The following is a 16,939-nucleotide window of genomic DNA, read 5'->3' as shown; positions in this document are numbered from 1 at the left end:
CTTTGTACAACACACTTTACTTTTTTTTTTACACTCCCAAACTTATTTTTGGCAATTGTGAACATGGGGTAAATTTCAAGCACCCATCACCTTTTTTTTTTCTTCACCTTTCTCCCTCAATTTATCTTTAAGCTCAATACGCTTTTTAGAAAGATTAACATATTTAAGGGTGAAAGGTTCAAACTGTTGAAATTAAATAAAAAGGCTAAGGCTAATATATTTGTGTAATTACAAAGAAATGGTAATTTAAGCTCAAAATGGTTGACTAAGGATAAATATATAATAAGGTAACTCAATAAGGCTCAAACGATCTAAAGATGGCCTAAAGCACTTCCTATACCAAGTGTTATATAAGATTTCGCCTCGAGAGAGAATCAAACAAATTCTAGAATTCTTGATTTCACTATACTCTTTATCAATATAAACGTTCTCTAAATCATATAAAAATTATAAGTAAAGGAATATAGTGCTCAAATTATTAGAAGTCACATTCTAAAATGAAGCTATCACAAGAATATTAACACAAACTTAAATCATACCCATATTCTTCCCAAAAGCGAAAATCATGAAATAATCAAAATATCATCCTAGGATACGGAAAAATCATAAACAAGGTAAATGATAACTAATCCTAAAAGTATACAAATAATTATAATTAAATCTAAAACTTTCACAGAATATTTACCACTAGAAAAATAAATTTACCCCCCAAACTTAAACTAAACATTGTCCTCAATTTTAAAAAAAATAAAAAAAGGTAAAGAATATTCCTCTGGTGATTGGATGAATCCAAAAAAACTCTAATCTTCATCCTCATCTTTATTATCATCAATGCTTGTAGGAGGCCCATTTTTTTTACTACAAAAAGAATATAAATAAAGATTAAAGTAGACATATAAATAAAATAAAAATAAAAATAACTAAAATAAGAAAATATGAGTTTTGAAAGCTTGGGTTGCCTCCCAAGAAGTGTTTCTTTATAGTCACTAGCTTGACTTTGATTGAGGTCTTCATTCACCTTTTAAGAAGGTTTGAGTTTGTATGGAAAAACCTTGAGATGTGAAAGTAGCCTCCTCTTAAGATGATGTTGTAGTGGCTTTAACATAAGATTTGGTACTTGCTTAACCCAAGGTGGTGGAATAAGTTGACTTTTAGCCAACTTCTCAAATTGAGTTCTTCTTGAATAATGCACTTTTGGTATAACCTTCAAAACATGTGTAACATTTGTGAGTTCTTCATTCTTGTCCTTTGTTGTTGCATCTTGAACCAAACAAGCTACAATGAGTTTCTTTGGATTTTTCATATCAACAGCCTCCTTAGATAACTCATCAATTATATCCAAAAAGGGAATAGGAAGCACATATGGCTTGACTTGTGGTGGTGTAAATACTTCCTCCTCTTGCTTAACTTTCTTCATCTTGAATGTGCTCGTTGGAAGTATTCTCTTAATCTACTTTATCTCCATCATTTACCACATTCTTGTCGTTTACCTCATCTAGATGCTTACCATATTCTTCTCTTTTAGGATTAAGCTCAGTGTCATTTGGTAAAGTTTCTTGAAGCCTATTGTTGATGTCATTAATAAGTTGTCCCACTTGAGTTTCAAGATTTCTAAATGAAGCTACTTGACTCTGAATGATGGCATCATTTTTAGCCATGTATTGCATGAGAACATCTACTAAGGTAGGCTTTTTTTTTTTGGGACAGGAGCTCTAGCTTGTGACTAAAAACTATTATGGAAAACATGCTGTGATGAATATATAAGACCCTAATCATTACTCCAAAAAAGATTTGAGTGATTCCACCTTGAGTTATAACTATTGGAGTATGAAATGTTTTGCTCCCCATTAAAGTTTTCATTAAATTGCATTGATTCATAATAGGTTGGAAGCTGTTAACACCGTTAGTCAACAGTTAACAACAATTAAGTTTAATACTATATAAAATATTTTAAGACATAAATGCCTTTTAAAAAAATCTGTTCATATTCTTTTCCAAAACTTAATTAAGTTTACTTTAATATTTAATAAAATTCAATATTTGAAAAAGAAGAAAAAAACTTAAAAATTAATAAAATTCTAGAAAGAGATTTCTTAATGCGGTAATTTTTCTCACCTTGATACTTCATAAAATTCAATATTTAACAAAGAAGAAAAAAACATAAAACTTTTTACATATAGTAATCAAGTCAAAATCTTTTTGCATTACGCTAAATTTGAATCTCAAAAAATAGATTTTGGATAAAAATTTTTCAACAAACTAGAAATCATGAGTAAGAAATTAATCTCTTGACCTTGACACTATCAAATTTGAAATATCCATTACTAAACAAAAAATTTACTTTTAATACATTTTTTTCAATGAAAAAAATTATCAAAGAGTTGGAAAAATAAAGAATATGATAACAATAGGCTTTACCTTATGAAAAAAGTTTACGGTTTTCTAGGTAGATACAATTTCAAAGTTCCAAGCCTTTAAATCAAAATTTTTTAGGGTTTTTTTTTTTTTTGCTGATTAAGTTTCTTGAAAGAAAGATGAGCAATTTTTTTTTTTAAAAAAAGAGAATATGCTTAGATTAAAAAAATAATATAAAGAGTATTTATATCTTAAAATATTAATATAGTATTAAGTTTATTTTTTTAAAATGTTGACTAATGGTATTAACAATCAAGAGATCAAAAACATCATTTCGAAACAAGAAGGAACAAAGTGTCCTTTTAAAATGTTTTGAGGGGCTTTTTGGATTTTACTCCTCTACATTATGTGTAGGAATTAAAATTATTTTGAAGACAAATAAAAAAAATACAAATTGAGTGACCAAATCAATTTTTAGTCTCTTTTCTCTTTTCAATTTATTATAAATTATAATTTTTTTAAAAAAAATTAAAAAGAAAAGAAGCAGTAAAGGAGGGAGGAAAAGAAGAAGATAAGGGATAAATAAGAAAATAAGTATAAATCAAGTTTTTGTTCANAGCAGTAAAGGAGGGAGGAAAAGAAGAAGATAAGGGATAAATAAGAAAAATAAGTATAAATCAAGTTTTTGTTCAATTTTTTCTCTTTTTATCTTTAACCCAATGTTTTTAGTTTTAACTTCTTTTATTGTCCACTTTGCTTATTTAATTATTCTTACTTTCTTATTTAATAATTTGATCTCTCCTCATTTCCTAGGTGCCAATAAGAGAAAATGTTGCCTTTAGTACCAAATGTTAAAAAAATAAATAAAAAATCAAAGATACCATGTGTCAACCATGTGTTTCTTTTTTTAAAAAAATTAATTAAAAAAGATAAGAAACAATAAAGGAGAAAAAATGGAAAACAAGGAAAAAAATGGAAAACTAAGTATAAATCTTGTTTTTGTTGAATTTTTTTCGTCTTCTTACCTCTAATTCGGTATTTTTTGTTTTAATTTTTTTTATAGTTTATTGCTCTTATATATTTTATTTTCTCCTCTCTTCCAATGGCTCGTTCGCTCCTTATGGCTCTTCTCTATCCTATCCCTCTCTCGTCATTTTCTAGGTGTTAAAAAGAATTTAAATAATATAAAAAAAATTAGAAATGTCTTTAGTACTAAAAAGTGTAAGACAAAAAATAAAAAAAATCATGTGTCAACCAATTCTATGTATTTTCTTTTGTTTTCATATGATTATAAATAATATGGATCTCCTTTCATTTTTTTTTTCATAAGACAAATTATTTTGTTAGAAAGCCGAAAGGCAAAATTAGCAGGGGACAAATTAAAGGCCCACTTGAAATTCCCAAAACCAAAAAAAAAAAAATTCACCCTTAAGGAATATGGATTAACTCATTTTTTTTCTTTAGTTCAATATTATAACGTCAACCTGGCCTTCTCTCAATACTAAAAAAAGTCCTGAAAGTTTAATATTCCAGAATCAAATTTCAATATGTGTGAATTTAGTACAATTATGTTGGTTTTGTTTATTTTTTTTTATTTTCTTGATTTGTTTATTAATTTCTTCCATAGATATACTATAAATTTATATTTATACATATTGAAAAATTATTTGATTTTGATGATAATTCTACTTATAACTATAAATGGAACCTCATCAAAAAAAATTTCCTTTTTAAAGTTTTTTTTTTTAATTATACACCATTAGACATCAATATTATAAAAACAATTTGAAAAATAAAATGTCTTATAAGAATAGAGTCAAAAAAAAATCTGCTCAGTTTTACAATGTTTATAAACAATGGAATAAGGGAAAGCCCTGTTCAATTTTACAATAAAACATAAAAAGACTATTTATAAAAGTAATCCATCCTAAACTTACTTATAATACAAATAAATTAAATAAGGAAATATTTTAATCGTAAATTTTTTTAGAGTGCAAGTAAAGTAAACGACATAAAAATAAGTATTCTAAAAACTAATTTACTTGTTGTGCAAGTAAAGCAATTAACAAGTAAAGAAAGCTTAAATATATGGAAAGTAATCTAAATGTCTTGAAATACTCTATATGGCTGCTACTTTTCTTAACAGCTATCAAACCTCTTTCATATGAGCTGTCCTGTAAGCTTCCAGGCCGTGTGCATATGGCTTTCTTGCAAGTGTGGCTCATATCCTAACTTAATTCTCCTTTACTCCCCTCAAGTTGGAGTATGAAGATTGGAAATGCCCAATAAAGCTGGAAGCTATTCTTAACTAAGTGTCTTGATGAATATGTCTACTAGTTGATACTGAGATGAAATTAGTTGGCGTAAATGCCTTGTCTGGGTGCATTTTGAGATATCCAAGTATTCGTACGGTAGCATTAAAGTATGGTTGTCTTGACTTGTGCATAAATCGACTCACGATGTGCACTGTGTAACTAATATCTGGACACATAATCATGAGATAAAGTAATTTGTCAATGAGACACCTATACTATTCGAGATCATCATAAAATTATTTTAAATCAAGATCAAGTTTATGTTGTTGATCCATGCATGAGAAAACCAGCTTGTAACTCGGTGCTTCCATGTTTGGCAAAGCCTCAAATTTATTCTCCTTTATAATTTGATTAAAATTTTAATTTATTGAAACATGCTGATGTTAAATATTATCTTTCAGCCAGATCTAGACCTGGCAATTCGTGTTTTCGTATCTTAAATGTGTCAGACACGATTAGACACGAAATACGTTAAGACTAAACACGAATACGACACGTTTAATATTTGTGTCTTAAATTTGAAACACGTACACGTATACGTTTAATACACGTGTAACACGACACGACACGATTAACACATTTTACACGTTTATTAAACGTGTCAATATACGACACGACATGATTAATAACACGTTTAACACGATTAACAAGATTAACACGTTTAACACGATTAAATAAAAATATTTATAATTAAATATAATTTTATTATTTAAATTTAAAATCTATAATTATAAAAATAATTATAACAAAAAACAATAATAATAACATCAAATATAATAAAATTTAATATAAATAACATACATAAAATTCATTATCATACATAAGGTTAAAATACACATTAAATAATTATTAACAATTATTTATATAAAGTTAAAATAGTTTTTAACTATTAATGTTTAATAGGTTAATAAACACGTATACACGTTTAAACACGATAACACGATTAAGTAAACGTGTTTAAACGTGTTTTAAACGTGTTTGTCGTGTCTGACATGATTAGACACGAAACACGTTAAGGGTAAACCCAAAACCTGTTTAACTCGTGTCTTCTCGTGTCGTGTTAACATGTCGTGTCCAAAATTGCCAGGTCTAACCAGATCCTTACGTAATGGTGATGGAGAACGACTGTGGCAGGCAACGTTAACAACAACAATTACATGTCTTGCTACTATGGCATGATTCATGTACATGAGTCATATTAGTTTTGCTAATGAACTTTATTTGAAAACATAATCTAATACATGATTAGGTGTACAGTAATTTTGGGTGGAGGCATGGGCACTTAATTGTTTATTATTTAAGGTCAGTTTGAAGTTGTGATTGCGATTGACGGTTGTGCAATTAATTACTATTTTAATTGTAATTACACATGTTTTGTAATTGTGAACACATTCACTATAATTGAAATTTTTAATCATAATTTTTATTTTACTTGATATTATACTTGTGATTATTTGACCATTTGTATTGATCAAACAAAATTTCAATTACAGAACCAAATAAACTCTTGATGTTGGTTACAACAACCTTATTGGAGAATGTATCTTGCTCAACAGAACATATTTTGTTTCACTTAGATGGCAACTTGGCCTTTTATTCTTTAATAACAGAGAATGAGAGGAATCATAAGAAATTGTCGATTGGTCAAGATGGAGGAAAGATGATTGGATCGTAGAAGGTTTTTTTTTTTTTTTTGAAAGATTGGGAAGAGATAACTCTGAAGTTCATAGTCTTTGCATTTGCATTTGCATTTATTTCGCCATGGGAAGGCAATGCCAAGCAAGATGACAGGGTGATCTGAATCTTGTAGGGTATTGCAAGTACTTGAGATTTAATTACTTTCAACAGTTATTTGCCATGTTTTAAAAGATAGAAAGGCACAGAAACCTGTACCAAAAAGTTTAAAGTACGTGCAAACTTCGCATATAAAGGAAGGTTCCCAGTCGTATCAGCTTCCAAGATCTGCAAAAAGCTTCTATCTACCATTGAATACCAAACATTGCACGACTACGATTTTTAGTTTCACATCAATGAACAAAAGAAGGAAGCTCTATCAGCAACTATTCATCACCCAAATAAATTAAGTAGGCTTCTTGGGTTAATAGAGAAAAAGTAGAAAGAGAAAGAGACATAAATAGCTGACCAATATAGCTCGATGCATCTTGATTTGTAAAGGTCTTTTACCACCCCCTTTGCTTTAACAAAAAAGTGGCAAACTAGTGATTTTTATACTCGAATTTGTAATAATTCAACCCAATTTTATATGATTAAGAGAAATTGCTTACACTGTTAACCTTTTGTGTTATCTAATTTAACCAAATTAACATGTCTCTAACGATCTAAACGGTAACAAGTTTGAATGGAGTGCCTCTGCCAAAGCATCGAATTGATCCATCGACAACAAGAACAATCAAATCTAATGCTGGTAGCAGTATCAGATTACCATGCCAACAACCTTGTTTAGCCACTGGCAGCGTAATTTGGCCTTAGAACACCCATATATTCTCTGCCCACAGATAGGGTGCTACTGAGGAAGGAGAATTCCTTTGAATTTATATGATTTGGCATGCCACATGCATAACATATTCCACGTTGGCACCACATCAACACTTTAACAATATTAATGTAGTAATTTCTCTTAATTACACAAGTAGTTAACACGATGATCATTTATGAAAAAACCCAACATACATTGCACACAAATGGCTATGATGCCATTTGTGTGATAATCAATCAACTAACTAAGTCAACTCACTTTTTACCGATCAAGACTAAATATGGAGCTGCTTGATATGCCCAAATATATATTAATGAGATTGTGAGGTTACATGGCGTTTCAATAACAATAGTGTCCGACAGAAGACCGTAGTTCATGAGTCAATTTTAGAAGAAATTATAAGAGGCCTTAGGCACAAGATTGGATTTTAGTACGATTTTCCATCCATAAATAGACGACCAATCTAAGCGTACCATTTAGATGCTTGAGGATATGCTAAGAGAGATTGTGCTCGACTTTGGAGTCTCACGGTACCATTAATTGCCTTTGGCCTACTTTACTTATAATAATAACTATCAAGTCACTATCAGTATGGCACCATATGAAGCATTAGATGGGCGAAGATATAGAGTGCCTACTGGATGGCTTGAAGTTGAGGAATGAAAGTTCTTAGGATCGAAGATGATCCAAGAAGCTGAGCGAGGCATCCATGTAATCTGGGAAAGGATACTAATAGCTCGAAATCGCCATAAGTCCTACGCCGATAATAGGCGAAAACCCTTAGAGTTTAAAGTTGGTGACTATGTGTTTTTGAAAGTTTCCTTAACTAAGGGAGTGAGAAGATTTGAAAAGAATGGGAAATTGAGGCCTAGATACATCGAACCCTTTGAAGTGCTAAAACTCATGGGCTTTATTGCTTATTGCTTGGCTTGACTACCAAATTTGTTCGATGTTCATTTGGTTTTCCATGTATCCATGATTAGGAAGTATGTTCCTAATCCTTCACATGTGATTCAACATTATGAGGTCCAATTACAAAACTGGCTTAGTTATGAGAAGTAACTCGTAGCCATATTGAATCGGCAAGTAAAATGGCTTTGCTCTAAGGATATTTCTATGATGAAAGGGTTGTGGCAAAACCATTCGGTTGAGGAAACCACATGGGAACTCAAAAAGGAAATGCGAGAAAAGTATCCTTATCTCTTTGAGACTTAAGATATTTGTTAGTTGTGGTATGTGATTTAAATTTGGGGACGAATTTCTTATAAGGAAAGGAGAATGTTAAAACCCCTGATTTTTCAATATAAATTATGGAGAATGAACTTGAATTTGTAAATAGATTTGAAAACCTTGATGATGTGTTAAATATGTTAAGTATATGGAAGTATGCCTATAAACACTTAGGCAAAATTTTATGAACATATTTGGTAAATCTTAAAGTTTGATACTTTGATCAAGATTTGATCATATAATTGAGTATATGTATGAAGGATTTCAAGTAAATAATTTGAGGTGTTTCATAGAAGGAAAGTGAATTAAAGGCCTTAGGAATGAATTTGGACACTTAGAGAAATGAAAACCTGAAAACTAGGCATGATCTATCGGTGAATGTTCTAAATCTATCGATAAATGCAGGGTAGAAGGCTTGGGAACACAAGTTGGATGAACATTTATCGATAGATTCTCTTAATTATCGATAAATGACCACTCGAGACTTTGTAAAGCAAAGAAGCCCAGAAATTATTGATAGATCTACAGAATTTATTGATAAATAGCCATATGAAATTAATGGAAACAAAAGCGAGAAGCATCTATTGATTGATCCACTGAATCTACAATAAATGGCCAAATGGGGAAAGATAGAAAGAGCGTTAAGGCACAATCTATCGATAGATTCAAGAAATTTACTGATAGATGAAAGTCAACACCCAAAATTTTTAGAGAGATCGATCGATATATGCCTCCCATCTATCGATGGTTCATCCCGTAAATGTAAAAAATAAAAGGGGCTAAATGCGTCATTTGCCTTAAAACAAAAGAAAAAAACCCCTTCTCTCTCTAAACTCCGAAACCCTAACCTCTTAAACCAATTTTTGGAGCTATTTAGAGTAGATTAGAGCTTGGGAAACACTTCCAAAGGTAAGATTAAGCATTTTTCCTGATTGATTTTTAATTGAATATATTAATAACTTAGCATCAATTTGGTCCAGCTTTGGTGAGATTTTCTCCCTTGAGTTTGATAGGGATTTAGAGCTAAGATCTAGACAACCCAGCCACTAAGGTAAGGATTTAGCTCATTGTTGAAGGATTTGAGCTCATATATTGAATTGGGTTATTTTTGAAAAGCTGGATATTTTCGAAAGCTAGGAAATAAATATTATTTGGATGCTTTTATGTGTTTAAGGGGAAATTGGAGCTACCTAACTCATTGGTAAGCTGAAGGATAGTTGAAGGCTAAGAATTGCAGCTTGATGGTGGAACGCGCCTTCGACTGTCGTTATGAGTGGGTTTTGTTTAAAAAACTTGTGATGTTTATCGCATTGTTAATGCAGAGCTATGATACCAAAATAATCTATATGAATATAAATGCCTAGATGAACCTACCTAGGCTAGAGAACAATTATGTATGTGATTATGTGTGTTGTGTATTGTGTGTGCTGTAATGCAGGACACATAGTGGCTTATGGTGTTCGAGCCTAGACTAGGAGGTCTAGTGAATGTGACGAACGTCTAGGAGTAGATTACTCAACATGAATGATTTTTAGAGAGATTGAATATTTGACGCCTTAGAGATTTAAGGGCACTTGGAACTATATTAAGCTTATAAATGATTGAAGCTTGTTAAATGCAATTTAAGACGTGATTAATGGATATATGAGACATCTAAGGCATGATGGCCTCATTGTGGATTTGTGTTCCGTTCAATGTTGAGAATTCCAGGCATTGATATGATTTAATGTTGATTGAAGTCCTATGCACTAAGACTATGTGTGCCTGCAAGGATGATGGTATTAGTCTCGCTTGTAATTCTTGCTTGTAGTGCTTTGATGCCACTTGTTTAAGACTATTTCAAGTGATACCATTCGTTGGAAGATTACTCCAGATGATGACTCTAATTCTCTGCCCATTGCTTCAGCATGCGCGTGATTCGATTCTTCGCCTACTGTTTAACCCTGAGCATGATTTGACTCTGTCGGTTGGCCACCCTACGTGATTTGATGATGTCCTGAGGAAGACCATTATACTGTTGTGATTTGAAGTGTGAGTGATATGAGATAGCCTCCGATAGGCTTAGATAAATTCGTTTTGAAATTGATATGATACTTTAGCAACTAGCGTGTGCCTATGGATATTTACTTTGATACGACTTTGAGGATAAGCCTAGTAATATACTATTTGTGGAGACTTTTAAGGATGACTAATATACCCTTATCATTGGAGATGTTTGTTAGAACATTTGTTTGCATTGATAGTGCAATATGTGTATGTGTCTAATATATATGTTTGATTTATTTGCACCCCTCACTGAGTATTAGATGACTCACCCATTTATTTTACCATGTGCAGATAAATAGGTCACAGGACTACGTGACAGGCGTCGTCCTTTGACAGACCATTTTTGGCCTCTGGTAGGTCCCCATCCTAAGATGTCCTTTCCATTGAGTCTGTCATGTGTTTCCGTCTTTAAAGTTCGATTTAGTTGTTATGTATATAGGCACAACGTGGCATTTGAACTTGAGTTTAGGCTTTTAAGGTGCAAATCTACTTTGTTGGCAAATGTATGACCTCGTGAATATTGTATTAAATATTGTGTATGAAAATGTGCCAAGGGCAACTATGTGTATTTGAATTTAAATATTATATGAATATATGGATTTAGGAACCCTTGGCTATGTGCGCATGATTTGGGATTCTAAGACTTACTCGGGTCTCGCGTTCGTTTGCCGGACTCATGCACCGGTCATGGACCTTTAGGTTTGGGTCGTGATAGGGACAAAGCGATTAGCTGGGGTTAAAAAATTCAGGTGTGATCCTTTGTGGCTGAAGTCGAATTGAATGCATTAGCTTGGTCTTTATATGTATGTTGTCAAGAGAACTTAGCTGTAAAGGAGATAGAGCTGGACGGTACTCTGGTTGTTGGCTAGCTCCGAGAGAAGAATTATAAAGGTGGTGCAAGGAACATTGTTGAGGATTGCAGCCTGCTCGTGGAGCAACTAAGCTGCATTGATGCATCACATTGTACAAGGTAAGTCAATTGATGTGCTCATTCAATTGCCCACCGGAGAAGGATGCTACAACATGAGAATGATCAGCTTATATGGACAAGTTTGGAGGCTTTGCAAATCCTAAGTGTCTTAAGACAAGATTGGATTGGGTCACATGAAGCAAAAGATGGGTAATGATTGTAGAGCTTTGAAATTAGAGAAATACATGTTTTTTAGAGTACTCTTTTCCTTATTTTTTATTTTTTCCCATTAGGTTTTTTCTTGAAAAGATTTTAACGAGGCTCTGAAATCATGTCTTAGGATCGTAACGAAGTTTATTGGGTGGAGAGGTTTTATATTGTTATATTAGTTATTCTCAAAATGTACTGTTTCTTGATGATTAATGAAATTCATCTTTCTTCAAAAAAAAAAAATCCATATAGGTTTCGACCGCAAGTTAAACATGGTACCACTCACAAAGGTTCAAACATTCCACCCTTTAATAACTTACCTCCGGATTTTATTAGGAAACATAGTAAAGTTACATTTGAGTTCATAATCTACCTAATCTAGAAATTCCCCAAAAGAGAAGAACATCAAACCATTGGACAACTACAAAAACTTCTTTCTATATTACCATATTCTTCTTGTGTTCTCCCAAACACTAACAGCTATTATAAACACACACAACACTTTTATATTATATTACTATATATATGGCGATCAGTTGATGAGTCAAACACAATTAAGACATAGACGATCAACAGCTAGTAAACACATCATCTTCGATATTCTCAGTTGTGCTCATGACATTAGATGGATATTCGAAGCTGTCCAATAGATGACTGCACATCGATTTCATCGTAACCATTAAACTCCAAGGATTCCTTGTAGGTCACCCCTCGGTAGGCTGGTGGGTGAGACTCATCCACGAACCCTGGCGCTGGGGCCACGAATGCGTCCAGTGAAGGTCCATGAAGTGTAGCCATGGAGATTCTTTTGACTTCGTTGTTATCCAGGATTACTCGATGAATATGACTCTTGTACTTGCCATTGGTTAAAATCTGCATAAAAAAATCACTAATTGTATAGGGACAACAAAAAATACTACCCTAATAATCAATTACGTTGATCTACGCAAATATATTAACAATTAAACATCGACACGCACCTGATTTTGGGAAAACATACTTAGTGGGTTGACCGGTTGGGAGTTGGTCAAGAAAGGGAGTAAAAAGGTAATCCAATGGTTAAGCAACAAAAAGAAAAGGCTTATGAATTTGTATTATCCAAAACGTTTTCGTCCTTCTCCCAGTGTATGTCTTTTATAAAGCAAAACCTGAATTCGACTTAAAAATCATTTAGATTTTACACAAATCCGGATGTTTCTATTGTTTTCCAATTGAATTGGTTATAGATTAATCTAGTGTAATTTTTGTAAGATTAACGTCCAATAAGAGATCTGGATGCGTAATAGTATGCTAATTGTCAGTAATTCAAGGGTATATATACCTCAAGATGATCCCCAAGGTTTATGAAAATGGCGTTTCGGGGTATGTTAACACTGATCCACTTTCCATTATGAGAGAGCACTTGAAGGCCGCCATTAACATCTTGTATGAGGGAAACAAAAAGGCCAGGGTCTGTATGATCAGGCACACCGATGGAACCTTTGGAGTGGAAGGATGGAGGATATAGATTCATGGCAGAAACATCGAAGCCTGCTTCTAGCTCGAATTCCTTCTCAATATAGGGTTCTTCATATCCTAAAATTTTTGAGATTGCTTTAGCTAAACCAAGTTCAACCTCATGGAACCTTTTGTAGTACTCTCCAATGGCATCTCTGTCAATATATAGAAAATACCCCATGTGAAGCCATCAACAACTATTTATTTCTAATAAAATTAAATAACTGATCTAAAGATGAGTGCCTGATTTAAGGATACGGTTAGAGATTCGTTATTTCCGTTTTTGTTATATTTATTTTTATTTTATTCTATTCTTCTAAGATGATTCAGAACAAAAAGAAAGATAACTTATGTTTCTGAATTCTGATCATGCAACTTTATGTGAGACTCTAAATAGAATGTCATGCATGTAATTCACCACCAAAATTCAATACCTTCAACGAATCAATGTCAAAATACGTGGAATAACTATTGATCAGATGTAGAAAAGAAAGTGACTCTAAGGCTCCAAATAAAAAATCAATATATATATATATATACTGTTAATCAAATATATAATATAAGATACGAAGCTTTAAAAAGATTTATGGATATATTACTAGGAAATTAAAATTTTAATTAAATTGCACTGCTCTTTTTTCAATTTCTTAATTTCAATAGCAAAAAGGGAATAAAATTGAGATGTAATATCTTTTTATAACTATAAATATGAATATCATTAAGTTATTTCCCATCACCTACAGGTTGGTCACTGTTATATAATTGCTCTTATTTTTGTTGTTAATGAAATCTCTGCTGTCCTTTTTTATAAGCTATATATATAGTTAATAACCAAAGTTAATTTTTTTTTTTTTTTGCTCAGTGACCAAAGTTAATTATATCCATAAAAAAAAAGAAAGAAAATGATAGGTTGGTTCATATACCTGAAATTGGCGGGTTTGCTAGGGCAGTGGTACTGGGGATGTGCCACTACCTTTAGGAACTCTCTGTTTTCTCCAGAATGGCTTCTTAGACCCCACCTTATCCTATCCTTGGAACTCTTCTTTAAGTACTCACTCCTCTCCTCCTGTTTTGTCAGATCAAAGAAATCCGAAATTCCCTTCAATGCTCCTTCAACCACACCTTCTGCAACACCATTTACCAGCTGCAAAAATGAAAAATTTCCTTCTCAAACAAAACGGATTATGTCAAGATATATTTTTCTGAAAAGAATGAAACAATTCCTCTCATAAAAAGTTAAAACTATGCATGCAGTTTCTTAATTAGTCAACACTCGCGATCATATAAATGAAATACTGCTTTACTCTGTATGGATCTTCAAGATGGTTTTCTTTTATGAAACATGTATATAAAAGTGACTCTAATGAAATATTCCAATTAAGAGAACAAAATTGGAGGGTCATACATAAAAGAAACCAAATTCCTGGCATGCTTTGCCTAGGTGTTCCAGGGCATTAGCCCGTTCAACATGATCATCAGAAAATAGCAAGGAGTAGTCAACTGTGGGGATTTCATCATGATGATCAGTGGCTGAAACAAGATCGACGGAATTCATGGAGTCATGGGAATGAGAAATGGCTTCGTCTTTCAAACCGTAGGACTTTTTACTAAGCACCCCAACCCTGGTAGCCATATGTCACAGAAGAGAAAGAAAAACAGACAAAGATCACAAAGCACAAAGATATTGAAGAGCTTTTTGGAGATGGGAAGAGCTGGATTTTGCATGCATGGAGGGACGTGCTTTGGCCCCTTTTATAGATGAATCCCGGACCAATTTATTGTTTTATTTTGCATTATAAAGGACCTAAAAAAGAATATTATAACTATTTAGATCCACTTGGTATCTAACCAACTTAATTAGTCTTCTCATATATTATATTTAAAGTTCAAATCATTAAACCCATACCTACCTTCTCTATTTCTCTTGATCAACAAAAGATATCCACTTTTCTCCTTCATTAGTATACCACTTTTTTAAAACAACAATCCTCCTTACTATAGTTAGATTGCAGAAAAAAAAAACATACCCTTTCTTGATTTTTAACAATTTATTTTTAAAGAAATTAAATAATATTTCATCGTACATGAGTATGCAATACCTCGTCAACAATAGCCACCTCCACAATTAGCAAAACAATTAAAATCTTGTACCCTTTTATAATTTACTCTTATAATTAAAATTACGTGGTCTTGTATTTATGTTTGCTTAATTAGGTTGTGTTGTGTTTCTGGTCTCATATTGTTTTTTGCCGAGTTGATGGTTCTGAGGCAGTGAACTGTGATCTATTTTTTGGATGCTTGTATAAATTTTATTTTGCCCAACTCAGACTCAGATTTTGGTGCCATGAAAAGTCTCTTGTTAAAAAAGTAAGAAAATTGTAATAACAAACTGGTTGCGGAAATCCATAAATTTGTTTTTGAAAAAAAATTACGTAGATAAAGACAATGACAAGGTTAGTGAAGCTGTAGAGGCACATGGAAATGGGAATCTTGTTGTTAGCGGGGTTTGAGGTTTAATTTTTTAATTCTTTTACAATTGCAACTTGCAGGTGACTCCAGAGTGACCTAAACAAAAAGGCTCAAGGCTTCCCTCAGCAAACGATGCCGTGACTCGTCAGCATACCTCTATATATGTAGGATCTTTCTTTTCAACAGTTTTTTCTAACGGATTATTTACTTAAATCTTTGGGGTTTTCTTTGTTTTGTCATCAACGTTACTTAAATGGTATATTCATAATCGTTCGACTTGTAAATATTAACGTATCTTCGTAGTGACATTTTATGTCAGTATTTTATATCCAATGATTAAGTGACATGCAAAAAATATAACTATTGAGCCAAATATCCAGCAATTACAATCAATCAGACAGTTATTTCATAAGAAATAGGAATGCCACTTATCTCATATATATCGTGAAGTCAATCAGTATACCGATTGAATAACCACTCATCATGATGATTTAAGTATAAGATTACAAGTTTATGATGTTTTCCCTGTAAACATTTCTTATTTGTTACTAGTGGACTCTCCAGGTGTCCAATGGATGTTATTTTAAACTAATTCAATAAAATTCCCTTTATATAAAAAGTGACATGCAAATAAAAAATAAAGAAAAATTAGTTACCTAATTTTCCAAAACAAAATCATTTTGGAAACTTTTTTTTCCTATTTCCATGTCACCCGGTTTCCTTTTCTTTTTATTTTCTTAATTTCTGTCACGCATGGACACCTGGTACAAAATGATAAGGTGTAGCGTTAATAAAAGTGTTCATGATTCAAGTTGAGTTTGGTTCAATCTATCCAACCTTCTTTTTTAAAGTTTGGTTTGATTCTTTCATTTAATTATTATTTTATTATTTTATAATAATATTTTAATATTTTAAATATATTTTAGAATTAAAATTTAATAAAAATATAATATTTATTAATAAAATAAATTAATCAGGCATGACCGGATTAGATTAAGATTTAAAAAATTATGTCTTCGATCACTCAATCCGTGAATACCTCTAAATATCAATATGGAAAAATATTAGTACGATAAAATGATTTAAAATATATTATTTATGTAACTTAAATGTTATTCTTTAAAATAGAATGATTAAATTATAAATTTAAAAATTTAAGTGATTACTTGTAATCATTTATCTTTTTGTAACTAACTGGAGGCTGGGGTGACGAAGAACTATGTTTCAGTCAATTATTTGGAATAATTTATTTTGTGATGCATGACACTCAAAATATTTTCTACTGTGGTGAAAAGGATTTAATTATTTTATACTTCATACCGGTTTGATCATATTAATTTTTTTTTGTCCTTGAATGAATAAAGAATTGCATATTGCGAAAGAGTTTGCAAAAGCTTTTGCATCATTGAT

General features: G+C 31.8%; 1 protein-coding gene across 1 annotated transcript; it reads right to left on the bottom strand.

Moving 5' to 3' along the window:
• LOC18592458 (protein DMR6-LIKE OXYGENASE 2) lies at positions 11,935–14,693 on the bottom strand. The gene is made up of 4 exons (XM_007019212.2): positions 14,466–14,693; positions 13,984–14,204; positions 12,885–13,215; positions 11,935–12,436 (listed from the first exon to the last, which is right to left on the bottom strand). The coding sequence occupies exons 1-4, from the start codon at positions 14,691–14,693 to the stop codon at positions 12,185–12,187; spliced, it is 1,032 nt and encodes a 343-aa protein (XP_007019274.2). The 3' UTR covers positions 11,935–12,184.

The sequence above is a fragment of the Theobroma cacao genome, chromosome 8 (genome assembly GCF_000208745.1).
Source record: "Theobroma cacao cultivar B97-61/B2 chromosome 8, Criollo_cocoa_genome_V2, whole genome shotgun sequence".
Lineage (NCBI taxonomy): Eukaryota > Viridiplantae > Streptophyta > Magnoliopsida > Malvales > Malvaceae > Theobroma > Theobroma cacao.
Note: the sequence above shows the minus strand (reverse complement) of the source record. Positions and strands in the feature narration are given on the sequence as shown.

Excerpts from the sequence above, each read along its gene's own strand:
- LOC18592458 (XM_007019212.2), bottom strand. The coding sequence starts at position 14,693 with ATGGCTACCAGGGTTGGGGTGCTTAGTAAAAAGTCCTACGGTTTGAAA. Across the intron at positions 14,205-14,465 it reads AGGAATTTGGTTTCTTTTAT|CTGGTAAATGGTGTTGCAGA; the intron begins GTATGACCCTCC and ends TCATTTTTGCAG. Across the intron at positions 13,216-13,983 it reads AGCAAACCCGCCAATTTCAG|AGATGCCATTGGAGAGTACT; the intron begins GTATATGAACCA and ends ATATATTGACAG.